This window comes from Ochotona curzoniae, unplaced genomic scaffold, assembly GCF_017591425.1.
Source record: "Ochotona curzoniae isolate NIBS_2020 unplaced genomic scaffold, NIBS_Ocur_1.0 scaffold_4683, whole genome shotgun sequence".
Classification (NCBI taxonomy): Eukaryota; Metazoa; Chordata; class Mammalia; order Lagomorpha; family Ochotonidae; genus Ochotona; species Ochotona curzoniae.
The window spans coordinates 32,076,662-32,098,544 of record NW_024467121.1 but is presented as its reverse complement, the minus strand read 5'-3'; the positions used below and the strand labels follow the sequence as shown (position 1 = coordinate 32,098,544).

Below are 21,883 nucleotides of genomic sequence, written 5' to 3'. Positions count from 1 at the left end.
AAAAGGAAAGTGATAACTCCTTGTGTGGTTGAGTCACATGGTTTTGGTAGAGGGAAAAGAAATTAATGTGGACTGAAGCACATTATGAGTAGCAATGCAACAGAAAAATGATAGTTAATATTTTTATTATACTTATTATATGTGTGAGACATTGTTCTAAGCTGTAAATATAACTCATTTAATTCGATTACAGGGACAGGTGTTTTTACGCCTTCTCCATCTTGCTGATAATGAAAATGATGTCCATGCAGGTTCAGTGACTCATAGCAAGGTCACCCAGGCAGCAAGTAGGATAGTCAGGGTTTGGAGCAGATGATGAGTTGTCAGCATTTCTAATTTTTCCTATGTTTGAAGTACAGCTAAGAGGAGGAGCCTAATCTGTGGTTTGGGGAACACCTCAAGGAGTTCTCCTGTAATCCACCATGGGAAATGAAGTGAGAGGAGTACTTTGTGCTATATTCAGCTTACTCATTGTCTACAACAGTAGATCGAGCTTGTAAGGACATGGGTAACCTAGGTAATAAAGATGCACATACTGTTCAATGCACAGTTAGAATAAATGATCCAGTCTCGTTTTGTGGCATGGTCTTCCATTCTGGTTTCAATTTACTTCATCTAGAACGCAAAGTGAAGTGCTGCTGTGCCAAAACAGACTCACAGAGAAGATGCTTCAGGGCTCAGGGTTTGCCAAGGTTGTGCTTCCCATGTTTGTGCTGGCATGTTGGTGTTTGTACTGCAGTGCCAGCTGCTCTGATAAACGGAGGGGCTAAGTGATTTTTACACATTCAAAGAAAATACTTCCAAATGATTGGCATAATTTTCATACCTGGTTTGCTCAGAGGACTTGAAGCCAGCATCCATCTGACAGGTGCACCAGAAGATGGCTTCTACATCCAAGGGTGTTCTCCAAGTGCAGTTGCAACAGAGTTCATGATGCTGTTTTCTTTTTTAATTCTCAGACAACCGGGATTGCTCACTGCCTGCAACATCTTTTCGGAGGCGGCGGCTGGCACGGAGGCCAGGCTACATGAGAAGCACAGCTGGGTCTGGGATCAAGTTTCTCTCTCCGGCAGTGGGCTCGCAATACTGTGTCCTGGGAGGGGCAGGCAACCAGGGGTTCCACAATTTGGAGTCCAGTGCTGAAACCTGTGGCCACTGGCAAGGCCCTAAGGTAGGAACTTCTGTCCCCAAGAGCACAGAAGATCCTCCTGTGATATCCTGTTTAGGCTTGACTCAGATCTCTGTGAGAGGAACCTCACCATGCTCAGAAATTCAGCTCCAAGCTGGCACCAGACTGCCCGACAGGCTAACTGGGCCATGTGGCCCTGCAGACACCAGATGTTGGCAAGAATTTTCATCCATGGACTGTACTGAGACCCTAGGCCCTAAGCAGGATGCAGCCTGTGGGAAAGGTACAAGGGAACCCCAGGCTGCAAGCTCTTTGACACCATCAGCAGTGAGCAGGAACAGCTGCAGCCTCCGAAACAACCTGCAAGCTCCTGCAGCCCCTCCTGGTCCTCAGGATGTTTTTGCCTCCAGTTTTAGTTTCATTCGGCAATCTCTTGGCTCTGCTGGGGAACGTGGAGAAGCAGAGGGCTGTCTGCCATTCAGACAGCCTGAGTCCTCTCATCAAAGCCCTCAGGAGATGAAAACCAAAGCCTCCAGCTTAGACACACCTCATGAGGATTCTCCATGTCTCTCTCAGCCCTTCGACCTTCCAGTTCCTGGGGGCTCTGCAGATGCAGCCCAGGTGGTGGAGAGCAGCTCTCGCCCAGAACATGCGATGTTTTCTTCAATGGACAAAGACCATGATTGCTCCTATTTGCCAGCTTCCTTGATGGCTGACTGTCATGGTGAAGGACACAGTGGCTCAGTGAATGCCCACCAGTGGACTGCACTGCTCAGCAAATGGGAACCTGCTTTGCAGGACTGCTTGTCAAGCAACCAGAGGAAGCTGGAGGTTGGTATCTCCCCTACCACTACTGTCATGTGATTAGTGCTGAAAAGAGGGCAGGAAAGGAGAGTATGAGCTGGGCAAACTTTCCCTGAAGGCTGCAGCCTCCCCCTTTAGTGGATGGCCATGCAAACATCGCTGCTCTCCTCTTCTGCCTGTCCTCTTTCAGTAGGAACACAAATCTACTCTCCATTGCATCTCCTCTGCTACTCTGGTGCTCGTGTTTGCTTTCCACGTCTCTATCCTGGGCCAGGTAGAATGCGGTTCACTCATCACAATTGTGGTTTGACATAGGAAGCCTGGGGCAGAGGAGGTCAAGGTGTCTTAGGTTTGTCAGGGGTTGAGAAACGTGAACGTGGAGACACCATGCATTGGTCTTCTGTTGTGTGTGCTCTGTTCATCCCATGCCACCCTGTTGCAGAGGAAGCTGCCTTGCAAAGTATCAGGGACAGTGTTTCTGGTTGTTCAACTTCTTTGACCCTCCACTGCCGTATTTAGAGATATTTAGAGATAAAAATACCTTATATGATGGCTTGATGTTACAGATAAGACCTGAAGCATTTCAGAATTTAAGATAAGCTGGACACAAATCAATCTTAGCATCCTGATGCCACATTCCATCCAAGCAACTGAGATAATGTGGACAAGCAGGGGTAGGCAGGGTTGTTCTACTCAAGGCAGAAAATAATTTAGGTAGAAATAATCTATGGTTGACTCTTGGGCCATGTCACTCATCCAGTTGAAAGCCGTGCATTCATTCTGGTGTGTTGTGTGTGTGTAAAACATATGAGTAAGCAATAAAACTTCCACTCATCAGACATTTGGTGGGAGGTTTTGGAAGTTTGTGTTCAAACCAATCACACCTCATCTACTTTTAATTCTTAACATGCAGCCTGATGTTCCTAGTCCTCCTGTCACTACTGGACCTGTTCTGGCCCTCAAATATTACAGCTCATCGCTCTAATTTCCAACTGAAGGATAGGACAAAAGCAGAGACTTGTGCCTCTGTTTTGGGTAATGCATGGAATGCATGAGTTAGTCATATCCACAATCACATCATTGTCTTCTTGATGCAACTTGGTTCTAAAGGTCTTCACACACATCAATATATTTTGATTTGAATGAATGGAATGCATCCAGTTCCATAGGCCAGCAATCATTTTCCATACTTCTCCTCATGTCATTCCTCATATTCTGATTATCTCCAAACCCTCTCTGACCTACCATAACCTGCTTCTGAGGGCCATATCCAGTGTCCTGGCTTAATATTTATCTTTCACCATAGATTATATAAGAGAATCTTAGTATTGTTGACTGATGCTTCTTTCTTCCAGTTCATTCTCTGCATGAGCAATATAGAATCTTACAGAAACACTGGTGGAATGTAAATTCCTTTGCGTTAAAACCTTGTTAACTCCTTGCCAGTATAGCACCAGAATCCCTTATTCAGCTAATCAAGACATTTCCCAATTGCTCTTGGCCTGCCCCAACGCCTCACTCCTTTTGTCTTCATCCATGTAGTTTTTAAGATAACAAGGAAAACTGCCTTTGTTAAAGTCTTCCTGCTTTCTGTAATGTCCCATTTGCTATACCTCTGAAACCATTTTCTTGTGAGACAATTCCTACCCTTCTGGACCAAATGAATCCCTTCTTCTATGTCATTTCCATAGTGTGATTGGCAGGCCTCATTACTTTAAGTATTTGTTTATGGGTACAAGTTTATTTTGTAGTCAAAAGTTCCTTAGTCATCCCTTGGACATTCTGGGATCCTGTATACCTCCGGTACAGTATACTTCCAGACCCTAAGCAGGTTCTTGATTAACATTTTTGTTAAATAATTAATCCTGGGGCCAGTATTGTGCACAGTGGATAAAGTGGCTGCCTGCAGTGCCAGCATCCTAATTAATAGGCTGTCATGAAGGCTGGCTTTTTTCAATTCCGAAACAGGAATTTTCCTTCAATACAGTTCTTCTGCACTCAACAAGATTTGACCATCTGGGTTCTGGGAAAACCAATATTTTCTTCCTTCCCTTGATTCTTTTTATCTGAAAATTGCTACACTGTCCTAAGAACACTGAGCTTTGGACAAATTGGTATCTGTGAAACCTTGGGAAGATGCAGTTGTCTGGGGCCCAGTCATGACATAGCTTTCTGTGCCAGATCTCTGAGTCACTGCATTCCCTGAAGGACCTGGGACCTGGGGTCCTTAGCTTTGTTCATCATTTTGAGTTAAAAAGTTTTAGATTTAAAGTGAAACAATATCAATGCTTTATGAGCCTTTTCCTTTCTCCTTCGTCTCAACTCAGCTTTTAAAAAAGAAAGTAGCTGATGATAACCTACTAGAAATTTCTCATCACCAGAGAAAATGCTCCATTTAATAGAGTTTGAGTCAAAAGAAAAATAAGTTCTCATCCTCTCATTCAAATTAAACTCAAAGAGTCTTAAATGACAGGATCTGAATATAGTTTATCTGTAGTTCAAGTGTCATTGTCTGTGGCAATCTAACCCCTGGGCAGAAGAACACATGATGCTTGTATTCAGTTACTTGGGTGTCTGGAGCAGAAATTTATTCTAGTAGTGGCAGTGGCAGGAAGACCTCCTTCCAGGGCAAAGTACTGTCTGGAAGGCAGCCTTCATTTCTTTGGGAGGAAGTCCTCCTGATAATGGGTGCTCTGTTCAAGGAAGGAGAATGCTTAGAGAGACCTGCTTTTTCTACCCTATATGCGGAGTCCTGAGATTGCTCACGGGGGCTACTGGTGAGGCCCTTCAGGACTTGGGGGAGATTCGCTGTGTTTGATGTTCCAAACATATTTGGGGAAGCTCAGTACCATAGGGTCACTCAGGTGCCCAGCCAACTCCATGAGAACATGTAACCCTCTTAGTCACTAGGATGTGGAAATGAACACAAAAGGGGTCATTTTTTGCAGGAGTGACCATATTAGTTCCATCCATACTATGTTAAGCACAGCAAGAATGAGAGGTGTCTAAATTCCCTAACAAATTGATCTCATCTGTAAATATCACATAAAAATTATGAGAATAAACACATTAACTAAAATAGGAAAAGAAATTAAAAAGAGCATAAACTTGAGCTCAAGAGCCTATCTTTAAGGCTGGATAAGGCACAATAGCCCAGTGGCTAAATCCATACGTTGCATATGCTGGAATCCCATATGGGTGCTGGTTCATGTCCTGGCTACTCCACTTCCCATCCAGCCGCCCTGCTTGTGGCCTGAGAAAGCAGTAGAGAATTGCCCAAGACCTTGGGACCCTGCAATTGCATGGGAGATCCGGAAGAAGCTTCTGGTTCCTGCTTTTGGATCAACTGAGTTCTGACCACTGCAGCCACTTGAGGACTGAACCAATGGATGGAAGATCTTTCTCTATGTCTCTTCTTCTCTCTGTAAGTCTGCCTTTACAATAAGAAAAATCTTAAAAAAAAATTGCAGAATCACACAACCTTCTGGGAGGCTTGAAGGTTCAGATGCTTTCCAGTACAGCAGAGTGATGCAGACCCAGGTTCCAACCACCTGTCTGAACTTTATTGATAAATTTGCTTGCAATCATTTTCCTTCTCCACAGGGTACTCAGGAATTTCCTGAAAATGGACTCTTGACTCTCAGTGAGTGGATTGGACTTGCTTCCTGAAAAATACTTTCCTCCCATTCTTTGCCTGACCCACTTAGACATTCACTTTAACTAGCACAGGTGTCACCCTTCTGCTTGTCTGAGGTCCTTTCTTTACAGAGCCATTGTGACCTGCACTTCCTCTACTTGAAAATCTATTCACCAAATATTTACTGAACTCATCTTAGGTGCCAAGCACCTCTGAGTATGTGCTTAGAGAAGAGATCAGTTTCTTAGGGAGTTCATATTCTTTCTCATTAAGCATTTCTTCAGGCAGGTAAGGTCATAGTGTAATGTTTTTAAGATGTCATTCTATCTATTTCTGTGTATTTATGCCAAAATTATTTTTCCCCATAACTTTGAGACTCTGAAGCATCTGGTACTAGAAAAGTACATATCTATGGTTATTTTTTAAAGTTAAATTTATTAACTTTGGGATCGTTTCTAAATGTGCTTAATTTTAATGAAGTAGGTTTGTTTAAATGTTATTGTAATTTGATTTTCATTTTTTCTCATTCACGCCAAAACAGGTGACACTGTTAAGATTAAAGCTTCAGAAACTTCAAGACAAAGCAGTTCAGGATGATGATTATGATAAAGGTGAGTTTTAATTTAATAATTATTTGTTCTCTTTTCCATGAGGTACCATTTTTCTTGCCCCCATTACTCATATCTACCTCCTATTTCTCAAATGAATTGTGTGACCAGCTTCTCTAGCTATTTCTATTTATGGACTGTTTGACTATCCTCTAACTGTACATAAGCATTAATTTCCTGAGTTGTAATTGACTGCCCAGAAATATGTGGTATGTTTGTGTAATCCAGTATTAATTCATAACTATGTTATAATACCTCTGTAACTTATTCATTCACCAAAAATATTTGTTGAATATGTGTGCCATGTAATGTAGAAGACACTAGGGAAGTGAGGTAAACATAATATCTATTAAAAATTTTTTTATTATTGATGATGCTTGCATAGTTGATCAGAGTGAGAAGGATAGAGGGTTAGGGGAAAATGGATGACATCATTGTTACCAAATTTTCTTTTTCTTCTTCCTGTACTGGGGAAGGGGAGAGATAATGGGAGAAGCCACATCTAGCCGCCCAACTGCCCCAGTACCCAGGGATGGGGAATGGCAGGAGTGACCCGATATCAACCCAGAGTCTCTGATGTGGTGCATATTCTGAAGGTTTTGCTCAAGTAATTTTGATAGTTTTTTTTTTACTTTGAATTTTATGATGCAATTATGGGTTTTGATAGTTCTAAAATGCTATTCAGTTTTGCCAATCCAAGGATGAGGAAATCCTTCCAATGTCCATTAGCTCACATAGTCAAAGTTAGAGTCTGCATTCATCCAGCTATTTGCTGTCAATGTTTGGCTGGGGTAGTTGTCCAATTTATCTGTCCTCCTTCCTCTGCTATGTTACCAGATGTCCTCTACAGGCCCCAATGGGCTGCCATATCCTCTGTGTATCTGTCCCTGCCATCCACTGCTCCATCTTTTCCACTGAGGAGGCCCAGTTCTGACACATGTACTCTATAGTCAGACCACCGATCCTGAATGTGAGACCTCATGACCCCATTCACCCTAACCTGTGCCATCTCCTAGACTCCCTGCAACCCCCAAACTAAGCCCTGATCAGCGCATTGTCCAGTGGCCAGTGGGCTTCTCCCAGAGCCATTTGTGCCTCAGGCTACCCAACCTGGGTCTAGCTGGACCCCTGCCCCCGGCTCTCATGGATCTGGCACCCACTGAGCGGGCGGGCCTAAGGATCCAGACTAGGTGACTGAGGCTCTCCAGACCCTCTGCCTCTGGGGTTTATAGACCCAGCACACACTGAGCAGGCAAGCCTAAGGACCCAAGCCAGGCAACCTAGGCCCTCCAGATAGACCCAGCCCCAGAGGCTCATGGACCTGGTACCCACTGTGTACACGGGCCTTAAGGTCCCAGGCCAGGTGACCCAGGTCCTACTGGATCCCCATCTCCTGGGGCTTACAGGCCCGGCATCCACCATGCAGGCAGGCCGAAGGGCCCAGGCGAGGCAATCTGGGTCCTGCTGGCCAAGCCTCCCCACCCCCTCCATCCTCAGGGCTCACAGACCTGGTACACCCCCACATATATTAAGAAAAAAGATAGAATAGGATGGGCAGCTATGGTGGCACACTGGTATGGTTAAGACAGACTTGGTGTTAGCTAGGCACAGGATGCCCATCAGCTATTAGATGCTTTTCTTCCAGCAGTGTAACACTTTCCTAGGTATGATGCAACCTAAGTCATTGCCCACAGCTGGGGACATAATGTTTATTTTTATGATGCCAGTAAATATAAGCTCCTCTTGGGGCTTTCTGACTTTATGCTTTTTAAGACTGAATTTGTGATATCAGGCTATACCAAAGGAACCAATTGCACAGAATTTCTGAATGACCTAAAATTAACACCCTCTCCCCAAGTAAATTTGAGTATAGAATAGTAGTTACTAGAGTCTGAATAGGATTGTGGATAAGGGGTCAGAAGGAGGTTAAATAAAAAGTACCAAGTCAAAGTTATGTAGAAGAATCAGTTTTTTTTTTTTTTTTTTAAAGATTTATTTTTATTATTTTTTCATTGGAAAGGCGGATATACAGAGAGGAGAGACAGAGAGGAAGATCTTCCATCCGATGATTCACTCCCCAAGTGAGCGCAACGGGGCCGATACTATGCCGATCCGAAGCCAGGAGCCTCTTCCGGGTCTCCCACGCGGGTGCAGGTTCCCAAAGCTTTGGGCCGTCCTCGACTGCTTTCCCAGGCCACAGGCAGGGAGCTGGAAGGGAAGCGGGGCTGCCGGGATTAGAACCGGCGCCCATATGGGATCCCGGGCGTGCAAGGCGAGGACCTTTAACCACTTGCGCCACCGCGCCGGGCCCAAGAATCAGTTTTTAATGTTACATTGCACAATGGGGTGACCATAGTTCACAATAACCTGTTATGTATTTCCTAGTAAATAAAAGAAACTTGATGACTCCAATTATAAAACAATAGCAGGCAATGGTGATTATTCTTTTTTGATAAGTACATTTGAATCCACTTTATTGATATATCGTATAGAGTTTCATAATCATGTACATTTATTTAATAAAAATGTTACTAATGAAGAAATAAATGAAAAATGCTAAGTAATCTAATATGATCTGCACATATTAGATATATGGGCTGACTTATTGTACCCCATAAGTATATTTAGTAACAGTGTCTAGAAAAAAAAGCTATAACATGGCTACTAGAAGATAGAGTTGACCAGAGTCCAGAAAAAACAATAAAAATATGGAATATAGATTATAGAATATAGAATATAGAATATATCCAGAATATAGAAGCTGGACCACAGCAGACAAAAAGCTGGAGCTGAATGGAACATGTTGACTGACCTAGACAAAAATCTTCTAGTATGTTGCCTGGGAAGAGTTTTAAGTTCTCTAAGTGCTGATTACAAGACTTTGTGCACATTTCTGCTAGCTGTAGGGAAGAGGGTTTAAAACTACTTCCTGGTTCCCCATAGGAACCTGTGAATTTGACAGTTGTTCATGGTAGTGAAGAAGTTTAACATGCCAAGATTGGTCTGCAAGTGAAATAAATATTTAGAGAAGCTTTTGTGAGCTAGTTCAGCTTAGAGTTTCACCATCAACTGTGTTGGTGTTTTGTTGTAGTATTCACATTGAATTCATCACAGGCCATTGGAATTGGGCACTCTACAGGTGGGATTTCCAAAAGAAAACTGAAAATAGAATCTCATATTTTAAATTATCTTAGAATTATAACATCCTAAAAAGTAATATGTAAACAATCCTAAAAAGTAATATGTAAATGTGAATTAGTCTCATAGCCTCTCTCAGTGTATACTGTACTAGTGAGGGCATTAAGGCATTTGTATAGTTCCACAAAGGTACCAGGGAGAGGAATATAGATTCATGCTTTGACTGGGAATGAATAGGGTTCTAGAAGACCAAGCATGGAAGAAAGTATTTACCTTTGAAAAATATGATTTATTGTGATACTATTGATTTGTCATCATGTCATAAAACACTATTTTCTCAAAACTATGTCTTCTGGAGAGGACTTTTGACTCTTGAAAAGTGAAGGTATTGCAATTGACATTCTTAGTTGTTGTCTACCTATTTGTATGGTTTTCTTCTGATGCAGCTTTCAAAGCCTATGCACTTATTAGCATCATCTTTTGTACATTGTGAGCCATAGTGTAACTGCGTCTATGAAGGAATTGATATTTCAATTTTTATCTGTTTTATGTCATGGTCTTTTAAAAATTTCTTTGATATATTGTAATAACTTGTTCCAAGAGAGTGAAAATCATGAGATTAAAAAATATATACCTATGAAATATATGATACCTGTTCTTTTTATATGAAAAAAATATCTTCCATTTGGTGATTCACTCTCACGTGACCTAAACAGCTAGTGTGGGGCAGGATAAACCCAGGAGCCTAGAACTGGCTGTGGCTCTCCCACTTGGGTGGCAGGGACCCAACTAATGGACTTATCATCTTCTGCCTCCGAGTGTGCAGATCAGCAAGAAGCTAGGTCGGAAGGAAAGCTAGCACCCAAACCAGGTACTCTCTGATTTGGAATTCAGGTGTCCAAAGCAGCAGTTATCATCACACCAAATGCCAGTCAAAAGACCTCACTTATTTAATCATTTCTCGTAAGCTCTCTGAAACAACTAAGGGAAGAGTTAGGTAGGATACATCTCATCAGATAAGCTAAAGGAAATAGGCACCACTATTTATATTCCTGCCTGGTTGTGTCCCTATTTGGTGTCTTGCCTCCTGAATCATACCTCTTGCAGAAGATCCAGCATTCTGTGTTTTTCCACACCTGGGTGAGAGGGATGTACACTTTAGCTTGAGGAAACACTACTGCAGGCTATCACTCCAAGGAGAGCCGGTCCCATGGGATGGAGCCAACTGAATTTGGGAGGTGAGTTCAGTTTTTAGGCCATCTCCCTCCTGATTCTTAGGGAGTCTGGAATGAACAGGCCATTGGGTAAGCACATAACACATTGAGTCATATACTACCTTCATTATGTTCAAACTGTGCAAGGTTTCAAACTTGGGTGAGTGTGTTGAGAGGTCAGTGATCTTGTGAGATGCATGAAGTGCCTGGCACTTGGTATGTATGGGCTAGCAGTAATATTGAGTGGTGGGATTCTTAAAGGACTTGCTGCTGGAAGGCATGGAGGCCCTGGGTGGCCAGCAAGAACAGGCAGGGAAAGGCATGATCACTCCCCAACACATCTGCAGTGCTTGGCCTTGGGGGTGGGCTACGGTTCAGGTGGTAAATTTTGTATAGACATTGGCTTCTGTGCAAGACATCAGGTGAGCATTCATTGTGACAGTGGTTCTCAGACTTTGTTGTGGATAGATATAAATTACCTGGACAGATAACTTGTTTAAGTGCATACTCTGATTATGCAGGTTTGGCATGGGGCCAGAGAACATCTATTTTTTTTTTTTTTTTTTTTACTAATTTTTCATAGATTTCTTTGGAGAGAGGTAGAGAGAGAGAGAGAGAGATTTCCTATCCTCTGGCTCACATACCAAAAGGCTACAGTAGCCAGGGTTGGACAGGATAAAGCCAGAAGCATAGAATTCTATCCAGGTCTTCCTCATGGATGGCAGGAACCTGATTTTTTGAGCATCACCTGCTACCTTGTAGGGTAGCTAGCATCAGCAGGTGGCACTGGAAGCAGAGCTGAAATTTGAATCCAGTACTTTAAAATGACATGTGGCACCCCAGCCATATATTTTAGAAATTATTTTATTTATATGATGAGAATAAATTTTGTGTATTTCTCAGTACAGATTTAGGAGTATTATGATGCTACCCACACTACTGTCCCTCCTGCCTCTGTTTCTCATCATCCACCTCCTTTATTTTTCTTTTCCTTTTATTAATTTTTTTTACAATGGCCTGCTTTCATTTCACTTCTCAATCACAGGCTTAACACTCCACTGGATTAAGATTCTAGACATTAATCCTCTATCAGATGGACAATTTGCAAGTATTTTCTCTCATTCTGTTGATTGTCTCTTTGCTGACACTTTTCTTTGCATTGCAGAAGTTTCTTAACTAGATTCATTCCCATTCATTCATGTTTGCTTTAATTGTCTGTGCTTCTGGAATCTTTTCGAAGAAGTCTGCCTACACCTATGTCCTGCAAGTTTCCTTGATGTTTTTCTTTAGCAATTTGATGATATTAGGTCGTAGATTTAGATTCTTTGTCTTGTTTCATGCTTATGCACGGGTAGATATAATGTTGCTAGCACCAGTTGTAGAAGAAACTGTCTCTTCTCCCTAAATTGATTTCGGTTTGTAAAAAAAATTAGCTGACTGCACTTAGCTTAATCATTGTTCCAGTTTTCTGACAAAACCACCACTGCTTGAATTTCCCAGGCAATACTCACATTGTTGGCTTGCAGCCATTCTGGAGTAGTAATGGAGTTTGAGGAAGTGAACAATGCCATTGTCCAAGTCACACCAAGTATTGATCTCAAGATTGTCACATTAAGGAGTATACAGACTAGGAAGGGGTATAGTGCCATGCAACTTAATGGTGAAACTATAATATGCTTTTTAAAAATAAAGACCAACGAAGAGTCCCCAAAAGGAAGAAATTGCTTGTGATAGAGGTTGGCGTGGATGACAGAGTAGAGCTATGCAGGAGGCAATAGATCAAAGGAGCCTTGGGGTATAAGCACATGTGGCTGAAAAGGCATCCAACAGAAGTAAAGAGGAGATGCCACCGTTGCTGCTAGACATTGTCCAAGGGCCTGGTTATCTCCAAAGAAGACTTGGAACTGGCTCTTATCTGAAATGGATCACAGTAGGGCATGTTTCTCAGTCTGGCACATAGTAGGTTATAATACATGAGCATAAATTGATCCTCCTCAATTCATTAGGAAAGTTTGAATGACATTGATGTGGAGAATTTATTGTAATGATATTTGTGGAACTAGGATTTGAATGCAGTTTTTTTTTTCCCTATCCAGTGTATCCAGGGTGACTAATCAAGGTTTTAAAAATGTTAAGATTTTAAAATGCTCTTCATGTGAATTTCTTTATGTGTAATGTTGCAGCTGTGCAACCCTGCTCTGTGTAAGGGAAAGGAATCTGCCAGAATCTATGAGGTTTGCCTGGAGAAAGTACAAGTTGACTTTATTTCTGTTACTTTTTGATGTTCTATGCCTTATCTTATCAAAGTGTTGGCAAATTTACCTGCTATGTCTTGTGGGAAAGCTTTTTCAAAGTTCAAATTACATCTCTCCCTCACTAGGGAAGTTAAATCAATGTTTCCTTATATCCTTGCGTAAGGTTTCGGAGCACGAGAGGGCTTGGGAGAAAAAGAATAATACTTTTTGATACGTGTTTAAGGTCCTCCTTCAAGATATTCCATTAGTTTCATTGCATTGTTGTCCGCCCCCTTTGGTCTGCTGAGGGCAAGGATGAGAACTCACAGGGTGGGGAACTGCATTCCAGACTCTGGAGCTGAGGAGTCGTGGTTGGGAGGGAGGAAGAAGAGTGTGAGCAACGGCTTTCCACATAGCTACACTTCTGGTCATCCCCATTTTGGTTTGTGGCCTGTAACAGTTGCCAACTTGTCTAAGCTCCTAGGCCTTTTATAGCCACATCCCTGATTTTACTTCTGAAGAGAGCAAGGAGAGGCTGTGGAGGGAAGGAGCCAAGTTTTGGACACTCATCGTTATGCATTCATACCAATGTGATGGAGTAGTACAGCGGGCTCTACATTGCATGTTTAGAATCTCCTTCTTGGAGTAGAAAGGGGCCAGCAGTGAACTGGATTCCCCATCTGCACTCTCCACCAATCCATTATGACAAAATTCAAGTAGAGGGGCTGGTATGGTAGTGCAGCAGGTTAATTTTACCCATGCCTGCAAGGCCAGAATCCTATAAGGACATTGTTTGAGTCCTGGCTGCTTCATTTCTTCCTCTTTTTTTTTTGTTTACAATTATTGTTGTTATTATTATTATCATTTTATGTTACAGTTCCATAGGCCTTGGGATTTCCCTTTCCTCTCACCCCAAATCCCCTCCCCCCCCACTGAGTTCCCCTATATTATTACTATAGTATAGTTCTTCATAAGCAGTCATATGTCCATCATTGCAGGCATGGACAATGGCAGAGTCCAGCATCCTTTTGTCAAGATATAGTTAACAGTTTCATTGGGAGACCATCTTCAATCTGGAAGTAGAGGTGTATACTGCCTTGTATTCTCACATCTGGATGTGATAATTTCGATTACACAGTTACTATACATCTCCTTAATGAAAAACCACAATAAAAAAATCAACAACAGGAAGCAAAATATAAATTTACAATGTCATGAAGTTCTCAAGAGGTTTTGATAGCTCAACAGTCCTGAATTGCTGCCAATCTCGCCACTATGGCCATTCTACCCTGAATGCACCCAATCTTGTCTGATCTTGGAAGCTAAGCAGGGTTGGGCCTGGTTAGTACTTGGATGGGAGGCTGCATCACTTCTAATCCAGCTCTCTGCTTAGGCCTGGGAAAGCAGTGGAGTATGGCTCAGAGCTTTGAGACCCTCCACTCATGTGGGAGACCTGGAAGAAGCTCCTGGCTGTTGGCTTTGGATTAACCGAGCTCTGGACCTTGGAAACATTTGGGTAGTGAACGAGAATAGACGATCTCTGTTTCTATTTCTGCCTCTCCTTTCTGTAACTGTTTTTCAATTAAAATAAATAAAGATTTTTCAAAAAGTTAGTCTAATAGATTCTTGAAGGGTTGAAAGAAAGATTTCCACAGAAGCTACTAAGCATAGAAACATTCTATAATGAGACCAGCTTTTGTGAAAATTGTGATCAGCATTTTTTCTGAATTCTGTTTTAAATTTTGAAATTTTGTAATATATTTTGAAATTTTCTTTATTTGTAATATTTCTTCAGAGATAGTGTTATATTACCCAACCAAACATATCTTCTTTTCGTGGAGACTTCCCCCCAACACTGATATCAGAGTGGTTTCCTGGTACTTAATGCTCAGAGCTAAAATCCCTGCTTTCTTCAGAACTATAAGCAAAATACAGATTTCTTTTTTTCTCTGTACTTCCTACGAGCAGAGGAAGAACAAAGCTAAGACTCATTAGAATCTGGATATTTTTGGGCCTGGCGCGATGACGCAGTGGTTAAGGTCCTCACCTTGCACGCCCGGGATCCCTTATGGGCGCCTGTTCTAATCCCGGCAGCCCTGCTTCCCATCCAGCTCCCTGCCTGTGGCCCGGGAGAGCAGTTGGGGATGGCCCAAAGCTTTGGGACCCTGCACCCACACTGGAGACCCGGAAGAGGCTCCTGGCTTTGGATCGGCATAGCATCGGCCATTGAGCTCACTTGGGGAGTGAATCATCGGATGGAAGATCCTCCTCTCTGTATATCTGCCTTTCCAATAAAAAAAAAGGAATGTGGATATTTTCACATCTTTAAGATTGGTAGAGTGAAGGGGAGGTGGATGCCATGCCTGGGTTTTGAAACAGAAATACTTCTCTTGGTAGACAACTGGTTTTTCTTTCTGGCTTAAAAAGTGGAATACATTTAGGCCTGGCATGTAGCCCAGTGGCTAAATCCTTGCTTTGCACAGGTTGGGATCCCATATAGGCATACTGATTCCTTTCCCAGTATCCCCATATCCTATCCAGCTCCCTGCTTGTGGCCTGGGAAAGCAGTCGAGGATGGCCTAAAGCCTTGGGATCCTGCACCCATGTGGGAAACCTGGAAGAAGCTCCTGGCTCCTGGCTTTGGATTGGCACAGCTCTGGCTAAGATTTTTCTCTTAGCCCAAAGAATTATAAATTCTTCCATGAACTGAAGAAAAAGCAGGGACAATCCAAGTATGTGACATAAATGGTATTTTTGTACATACCATCTTTTGATGTGTATTGCAGTTGCAGGACAGCTATATGCTGGCCGTTGCCAAATAGGTTATCTGATAACATCCCATTACCATTGTTTTGATAGGAAGATTGTAAAGCTGCTCAGAGAATGGACTGGACATATGCTGAAGCCACCCTGGTTGTTTGCTTCCATTCCCTTTGAGCTGAGAGCATTTTATGCTTTGCTATGGAAGAATGAGCTTTGCAGATAGCGCAGAACAAAAGCTAGCCAGGAAACTTGTGAATTCTGGAAACTGATATTTACACAGCAACTTGGAATGGAATGAAAGAGCTTCACAGCAGTTAGAGCCAGTAAAACATGTCATGCTTTCGGCTAAATAATTACGTTATTAGAAAATTAGTACTTGTATTGTTACCAATCCAATTTATAGTATTCTTCACAGAAGTGTTAAAGTCTGTGTGCTTGTCCCTATTATGTAAAAGTTTAAAAAGTAAGAGATAGTATACTTTAAAACAAAGAGTATACGTGTAAAATTGCATATATATAGCTTGGTTGCACTCTCTTAGATTTTAACTACTGTTTACAGAAAAATTTATGATTCTGGAAATTAAAGTAAGAGTTTCAAGCCTAGGTTGGTTTGGAGTATTGTCCACTTGTGTTTGCACATGGAAACATTAGCATGTTTCCTGGGTGCTAAGGAAACAGTTCCCCAGGATATCAGCATTTCTGTGAAGGAAGTTAGGATGCTAGAAATGGTCACAATTTCACTTTATTTCTCAAAACTTGTTCAAGAGTGCTTGTCCTCCTAGAAAACAAGGGATTTGTGTAGCGATACGGACAAAGCCTAAGCAGGTCTGAATCTTCCCAGGACATTATTTTCTGATCCAAACCATCTCTGTACTTGGCACAAATGGTTGGTTTTCTTATGGAAAGAAGAAATTGTAATGTCAGCTCAAGCTGTCATCACAAAGCACCCAGGCTGTTGGCTTAAACCACAGACATTTATTTCCCACTCTCCTGGAAGTCTGGGATTGAGGTGTTGATCAGCTTGATTCTTGCTGAGCCCTTCTCAGGCAACGTACATGCTGTCGTTGTCCTGCGTCCTCACATGACTTACCCTCTGTGTATGTCTGTGTCCCTTTTTAGAAGGACATCAGTCATATTGGATCAGGAGTCACCATGAGGACCCCATTTTAATCACATTTTTAGAAGTCTTGCCTCTGCTTGAGGTACTGGGTTGGTCATTGAACTTGAGAATATGAATTCTGGGGACACAAATGAATTCATACTAGGGAAGCTAAAAAGCTCAGCATGAAGTTGGCTATTCTAGACAGCCAACTGTTGCCACCAATGTTTAAATAGTTTAGCTTTGCCCCCTCCATGGTCACATGTAGATACTTGATAGAAAAGTTTAACCTCTTAGAAGACACTTATGTGTGTTGATATCCATTTGACTGTCATAGGGTTTTTTTTGTTTTGTCCCAAACCTCACATGTGAGGCAGTCTCGCTTTTAGGTGATTTTTATCATGGTCTTATTTCAGACAAATGGATACTTGATTAAATTTGATAACTATCATTTTGTGGTGTCCAAAAACTATAAAATGTGTAAAATTAGGTGAACCTTCAAAGAATGTACAGCTTAGTTGAGATAAAATAGAAATGGTATAAATGTGTAAAGTTTTAATTGTCATTAGAATTTGTGTGTGCTTGTGGTGACTGTCTTCTGAGTCTGAGACTGAACTGAAACTGGTAACAATGGACTTACTGCTTACTGTTTGGTGGGACTGGAGTTGGGGGATTCAGGCTAACACGCCCTTCACTTCTCTGTTATGTATTGGGTTATTCTCTTAAACTCCTTGTTTCAGTTACCGTTGCTCCATATGTTAGACTGAACAATGGCCTCTCCTCTGTAAGTGTCTCCTTGTCAGAATGGAGAAAATAAAGGATTTCCAGAGGCTAGTGCTGAAGCACTCATTAACAGGAGAGCAACGAGAGCCTTGCAGGTTGAGAACAAAGGGTGCAAGACAGTAACTTAAAACCCCATAAAGAAATAGAGTTCTCAGCACACATAAATTTGTAGATAAACCTCAATATAAGATTCAGTATCATTGTATTTTTAGTTTGTAGCTTCACTTTTATGATTTCCATTTTCATTTCAGTTCACTTTCATTGTATGCCATTTTATTTTTCTCCTTTCTTTACTTACTATGTCATGATATCTGTAAACTTTGGGAGGTTAAGCTTAATACTGGGAGCTGAGCGGAGATACTATGGCAATAGTTGGGAAGGATGATAATGGGGGAGGTAGGGAGTGAAAAGGGAGAAACATGTCAAATCTACTCATTGAATATAATTTTAAAATAAGCATACAACAAGCAAAAGAAAAGATTGTTTATAAAATCATAAATCTGTGATATTTAGGATACATGGTGAAAAGAAACGGTTTATGACAATGTAATATAAAGGGGATGAAACTGTATAGGAGTAACATAATGATATTGGTGTCAATCCAAATTAGATTGTTATAATTTTAAAATGGTAAAAATAATCTGCATGACGATCACAGGAAAATATAAATAAATAATAAGTAAAAGAAAGTGAAGAGGGAATCAAGATGGTATGGTACGAAAAATTCTACTAAACACAGAAGAAGTCAGTAATGGAATAAATAAGGGCTGAAAACTGAAACACAGGCAAAATGAATTACAGAATTAAATTTTAATTTATTGGTTAGTACTCTAAATTTAAGTGGCATAAATGTTTCAATGTTCAGACATCGAATGAATAAGCACAAGGCAGTCACTTTATTTCTTTTTTTTAAAGATTTATTTTTATTATTTTTTCATTGGAAAGGCGGATATACAGAGAGAGGAGAGACAGAGAGGAAGATCTTCCGTCCGATGATTCACTCCCCAAGTGAGCGCAACGGGCCGATACTATGCCGATCCGAAGCCAGGAGCCTCTTCCGGGTCTCCCACGCAGGTGCAGGTTCCCAAAGCTTTGGGCCGTCCTCGACTGCTCTCCTGGGCCACAGGCAGGGAGCTGGAAGGGAAGCGGGGCTGCCGGGATTAGAACCGGCGCCCATATGGGATCCCAGGCGTGCAAGGCGAGGACCTTTAACCACTTGCGCCACCGCGCCGGGCCCAAGGCAGTCACTTTAGATACAAGGGTATGAACAGGTGGAGCGAAGGAATGGAAAAAGGAATTCTGTGAAACATGCATAAAAAAATTAGCTTGCGTCTCTATGCTATTTATCGGACAAAATGGACTTTGAGTCAAGAGTGATTATAAGAAATAAAATAGGACAGTGTGTAATTGATAAAAGTGTTAAGGTATCAGGAGAATATAACATTTTAAGCATGTATGAACCCAGCAATACACAAAAATATATGAAACATATCAACAGAATTGAAGGGAGAAACGAATAGTTCTTCAATAGTAGCTGCAAATTTAAATACCCCAGTGTCAATAATAGATAATCTGGAAGATAGAAGACAGATAAAAACATGGAGGGCTTCATCTACACTAGGAATCAACAGTATCTAAAGGATACATAGGAACATTCTTTCCAGCATCAGCAAAAGGTTATTTTTCTTAAGGTAAAATAGAACATTCTGTAGGACAAACCACCTGTTAGGCCACAAAGCAAGTGTTTATACATTTGGAAAACTGAAGTCATGCAAATTATCTTCTTCAAACACAGCAGAATTAACTTAGAATTTAAAGCAAGGAAGCTAAAAACTATCTAAGTATATAGAGACTAAACAATGCACTCTCAAATGACACAAAAAGTTAAAAAATAATCACAGGAGAAAATCAGAGTCAGTTGGAGATGAATGAAAATGAAGGCTGTGTTCAAGAGGAACATTGTAAGTACGTACGTTATAAAATGAAGTAATTTTACACTCTAAGGAACTAAGAGGGAAAGAGTAGACTAAATCCAAATATAGTTCTACATTTAACTATGTGTCCTCCAAAATTCATGTCTAGTGAATAAGTGGAGGTTCTGGGAAAATGATGAAGTCAGGAAAGCTTGCAGTCTGTTATGAAGTCCTGGAGGCCCTTCTGTTCTTTGTCCCTTCCACCATATGAGAAGCAGCCACCACCCCTTTAAGAGGCTTCAGCAACAAGGCAACATCTTTGAAGAAGGGAAAGGACCTTCATTATGGACTTCTTGCTTCCAGAACTATGGAAAATGAATTTCTCTCTTATAAATGACCTAATTTTGGGTATTTTTTTTAAGAGTAGCAGAAATGCTGTGTGACATTAGTGGAAGGAATTTAAGAGATTAGAGCAGAAATGAATATGAGTGGAATAAAGAATTCACATCATCATTAAAATAAAGATTTAGGCTTTTGAGAAGATTAAGAAATTGACAAGAAAAAACAAAATTCAAATAACTAAAACAGAAATAGAAGTGACAATAATACTAACAACCATATCAGAATAAAAATGACAATAAAAGTATCTGGGGTGATGAAAAATTTTGGAAACAGAAGGAAATGGTACGTGTACAGTACTGTCTGTGGCACTGAGTTCTATATTTAAAATGTTTAATTGGAAAATTTTGGTATATCTATATCTACAGAGAGTATTTAATTAAAAGTGGTAGTACAAGGCCCAGCACAGTGGCCTAGCGGCTAAAGTCCTTGCCTTGGATGTGCCGGGATCCCATATGGGCACCGGTTCTAATCTTGGCGGCCCTGCTTCCCATCCAGCTCCCTGCTTGTGGCCTGGTAAAACAGTAGAAGATGGCCCAAAGCCTTGGGATCCTGCACCTGCGTGGGAGACCCGGAGGAGGTTCCAGGCTTCTGGCTTTGGACCGGTGCACACCGGCTGTTATAGCCGCTTGGGGAGTGAATCATTGGATGGAAGATCTTTCTCTCTGTTTCTTCTCCTTTCTGTATATCTGACTTTGCAATAAAATAAAAATAAATCTTTTAAAAAAAGTGGCGGTACAATTGTCCTTCAAACCATTGACTCATACACTTTTAAGTGAATGAGTTATAAAGTATGTAAATAACATCCAGTAAAACCATTCAGATGACACTGATTTTGCTCGTGGACCTACACATTAAGCAGGGCTGGTTGTGGGGGCAGCTCAACTCTGCAGTCTGCTTTCTTCTGCAGTCTCACTCACTTATGTCAGGCAGTTGACTCTAGGTCTCTGTTGGGGTTGAGGTTAGATCACTCACTTGTAATCTTTCTGTGTAGCTGTTTGGTTTTCCTCATAAGATGGTAGTTGGTTCCAAAGGAAGGCAGAAACAGATGCAGTAACTCTTACCTTTATAGACTTGGAAGTCAGGCAGTTTTACTTGTTTTATTAGTGGTAAGTCACTAATTGAAAGTATATCCAAGGGCAGGGCGATTGGACTATATCTTTTGGATGGAACAAGTATTTAAAATATGTGTGAGTGTCTTAAAATCACCACAGACTTCCTTCCATTGTCATATGGTTCTATGTTCTTTTCCTATGCAAAATATATCCTTACTGTCTCAAAACTACTCAAAATGCCCTACATTGAGACATGAGGCCCAGGTTTGGTGTCTAGGATATTTGTGTTTAATCTAAGTCCAGACGTAGATGAGGCACTTTTCAGGTGTGATTTTTTGAACATTGCCTCTCAAGTACAATTCTTGAAAATCTGAGTGTCTCTTGAACCCATCTGCTTACCCCTAGGAACAATGGTGGGACAGGCATAGGACAAGTCCCTGGATGCTTCTCCAGAATGGCACATTAGAAGGAGCAAAGCAGTTGTGAGGTCAAGCTGGATGTGTGTTGGCAATTCCTTGGTTAGGTCTTAGCCCCATCCCTTTGGGTGATTTTCCATGGTACTTGGCTCTGTCCTTGAGGCTCTTGGTTTTACATCCAAAGGCATCCTTTTCCACAGGAATTGGGCTAGTTTTAGCCATGCAGTTTTCCCCTAATATCAGGATGAAAGTCAAAATGTGTGCTTTTATTTTGTACGTTCTATGTTCTTTTCTGACCTGGTATAATTCTTCAGAAAGCATTCTGATTTCCATCGGCATCAATGTGTATAGTACACCCCATCACTGTGCTCAAAAATCTCTTCAAGATAAGGTTTCTCTTTGTCAGTTTTCTTGAAAAGTCTTTCAAGATGGTGTAGGAATGGGAGACAACATTTCTGACATATTTAAAAGAGTGCTTGAAACAGTCTCTGATGTGCTATTCAAAAAAATTTCTGGGATCTTATAGATGTTTTTGTATGCAATATCCTTGGTTTCAACTTTTAACCACAATTTCCTGGAGCAGTCTCGATTTAATCTTTGCTCTTTTCTTGATCTTGGCATTGTTTACATTTGAAGACAGTAAGAATAGCAAACAGCTTTAATTCTAAGCTTTTTACTCACAGTTACATCA

The 21,883-nt window shown here is 41.2% G+C and overlaps 1 protein-coding gene across 1 annotated transcript in view; it reads left to right on the top strand.

Annotated features, from left to right (window-relative positions):
* The first annotated feature begins 504 nt into the window (after nt 1-504).
* DISC1 (DISC1 scaffold protein) overlaps nt 505-21,883 on the top strand; it is a 254,432-nt gene continuing 233,053 nt past the window's right edge. Inside the window, exons 1-3 of the mRNA XM_040968315.1 lie at nt 505-517; nt 960-1,960; nt 6,112-6,181. Coding sequence (XP_040824249.1) covers nt 505-517; nt 960-1,960; nt 6,112-6,181 — 1,084 coding nt within the window. The remainder of the gene's footprint in view (nt 518-959; nt 1,961-6,111; nt 6,182-21,883) is intronic.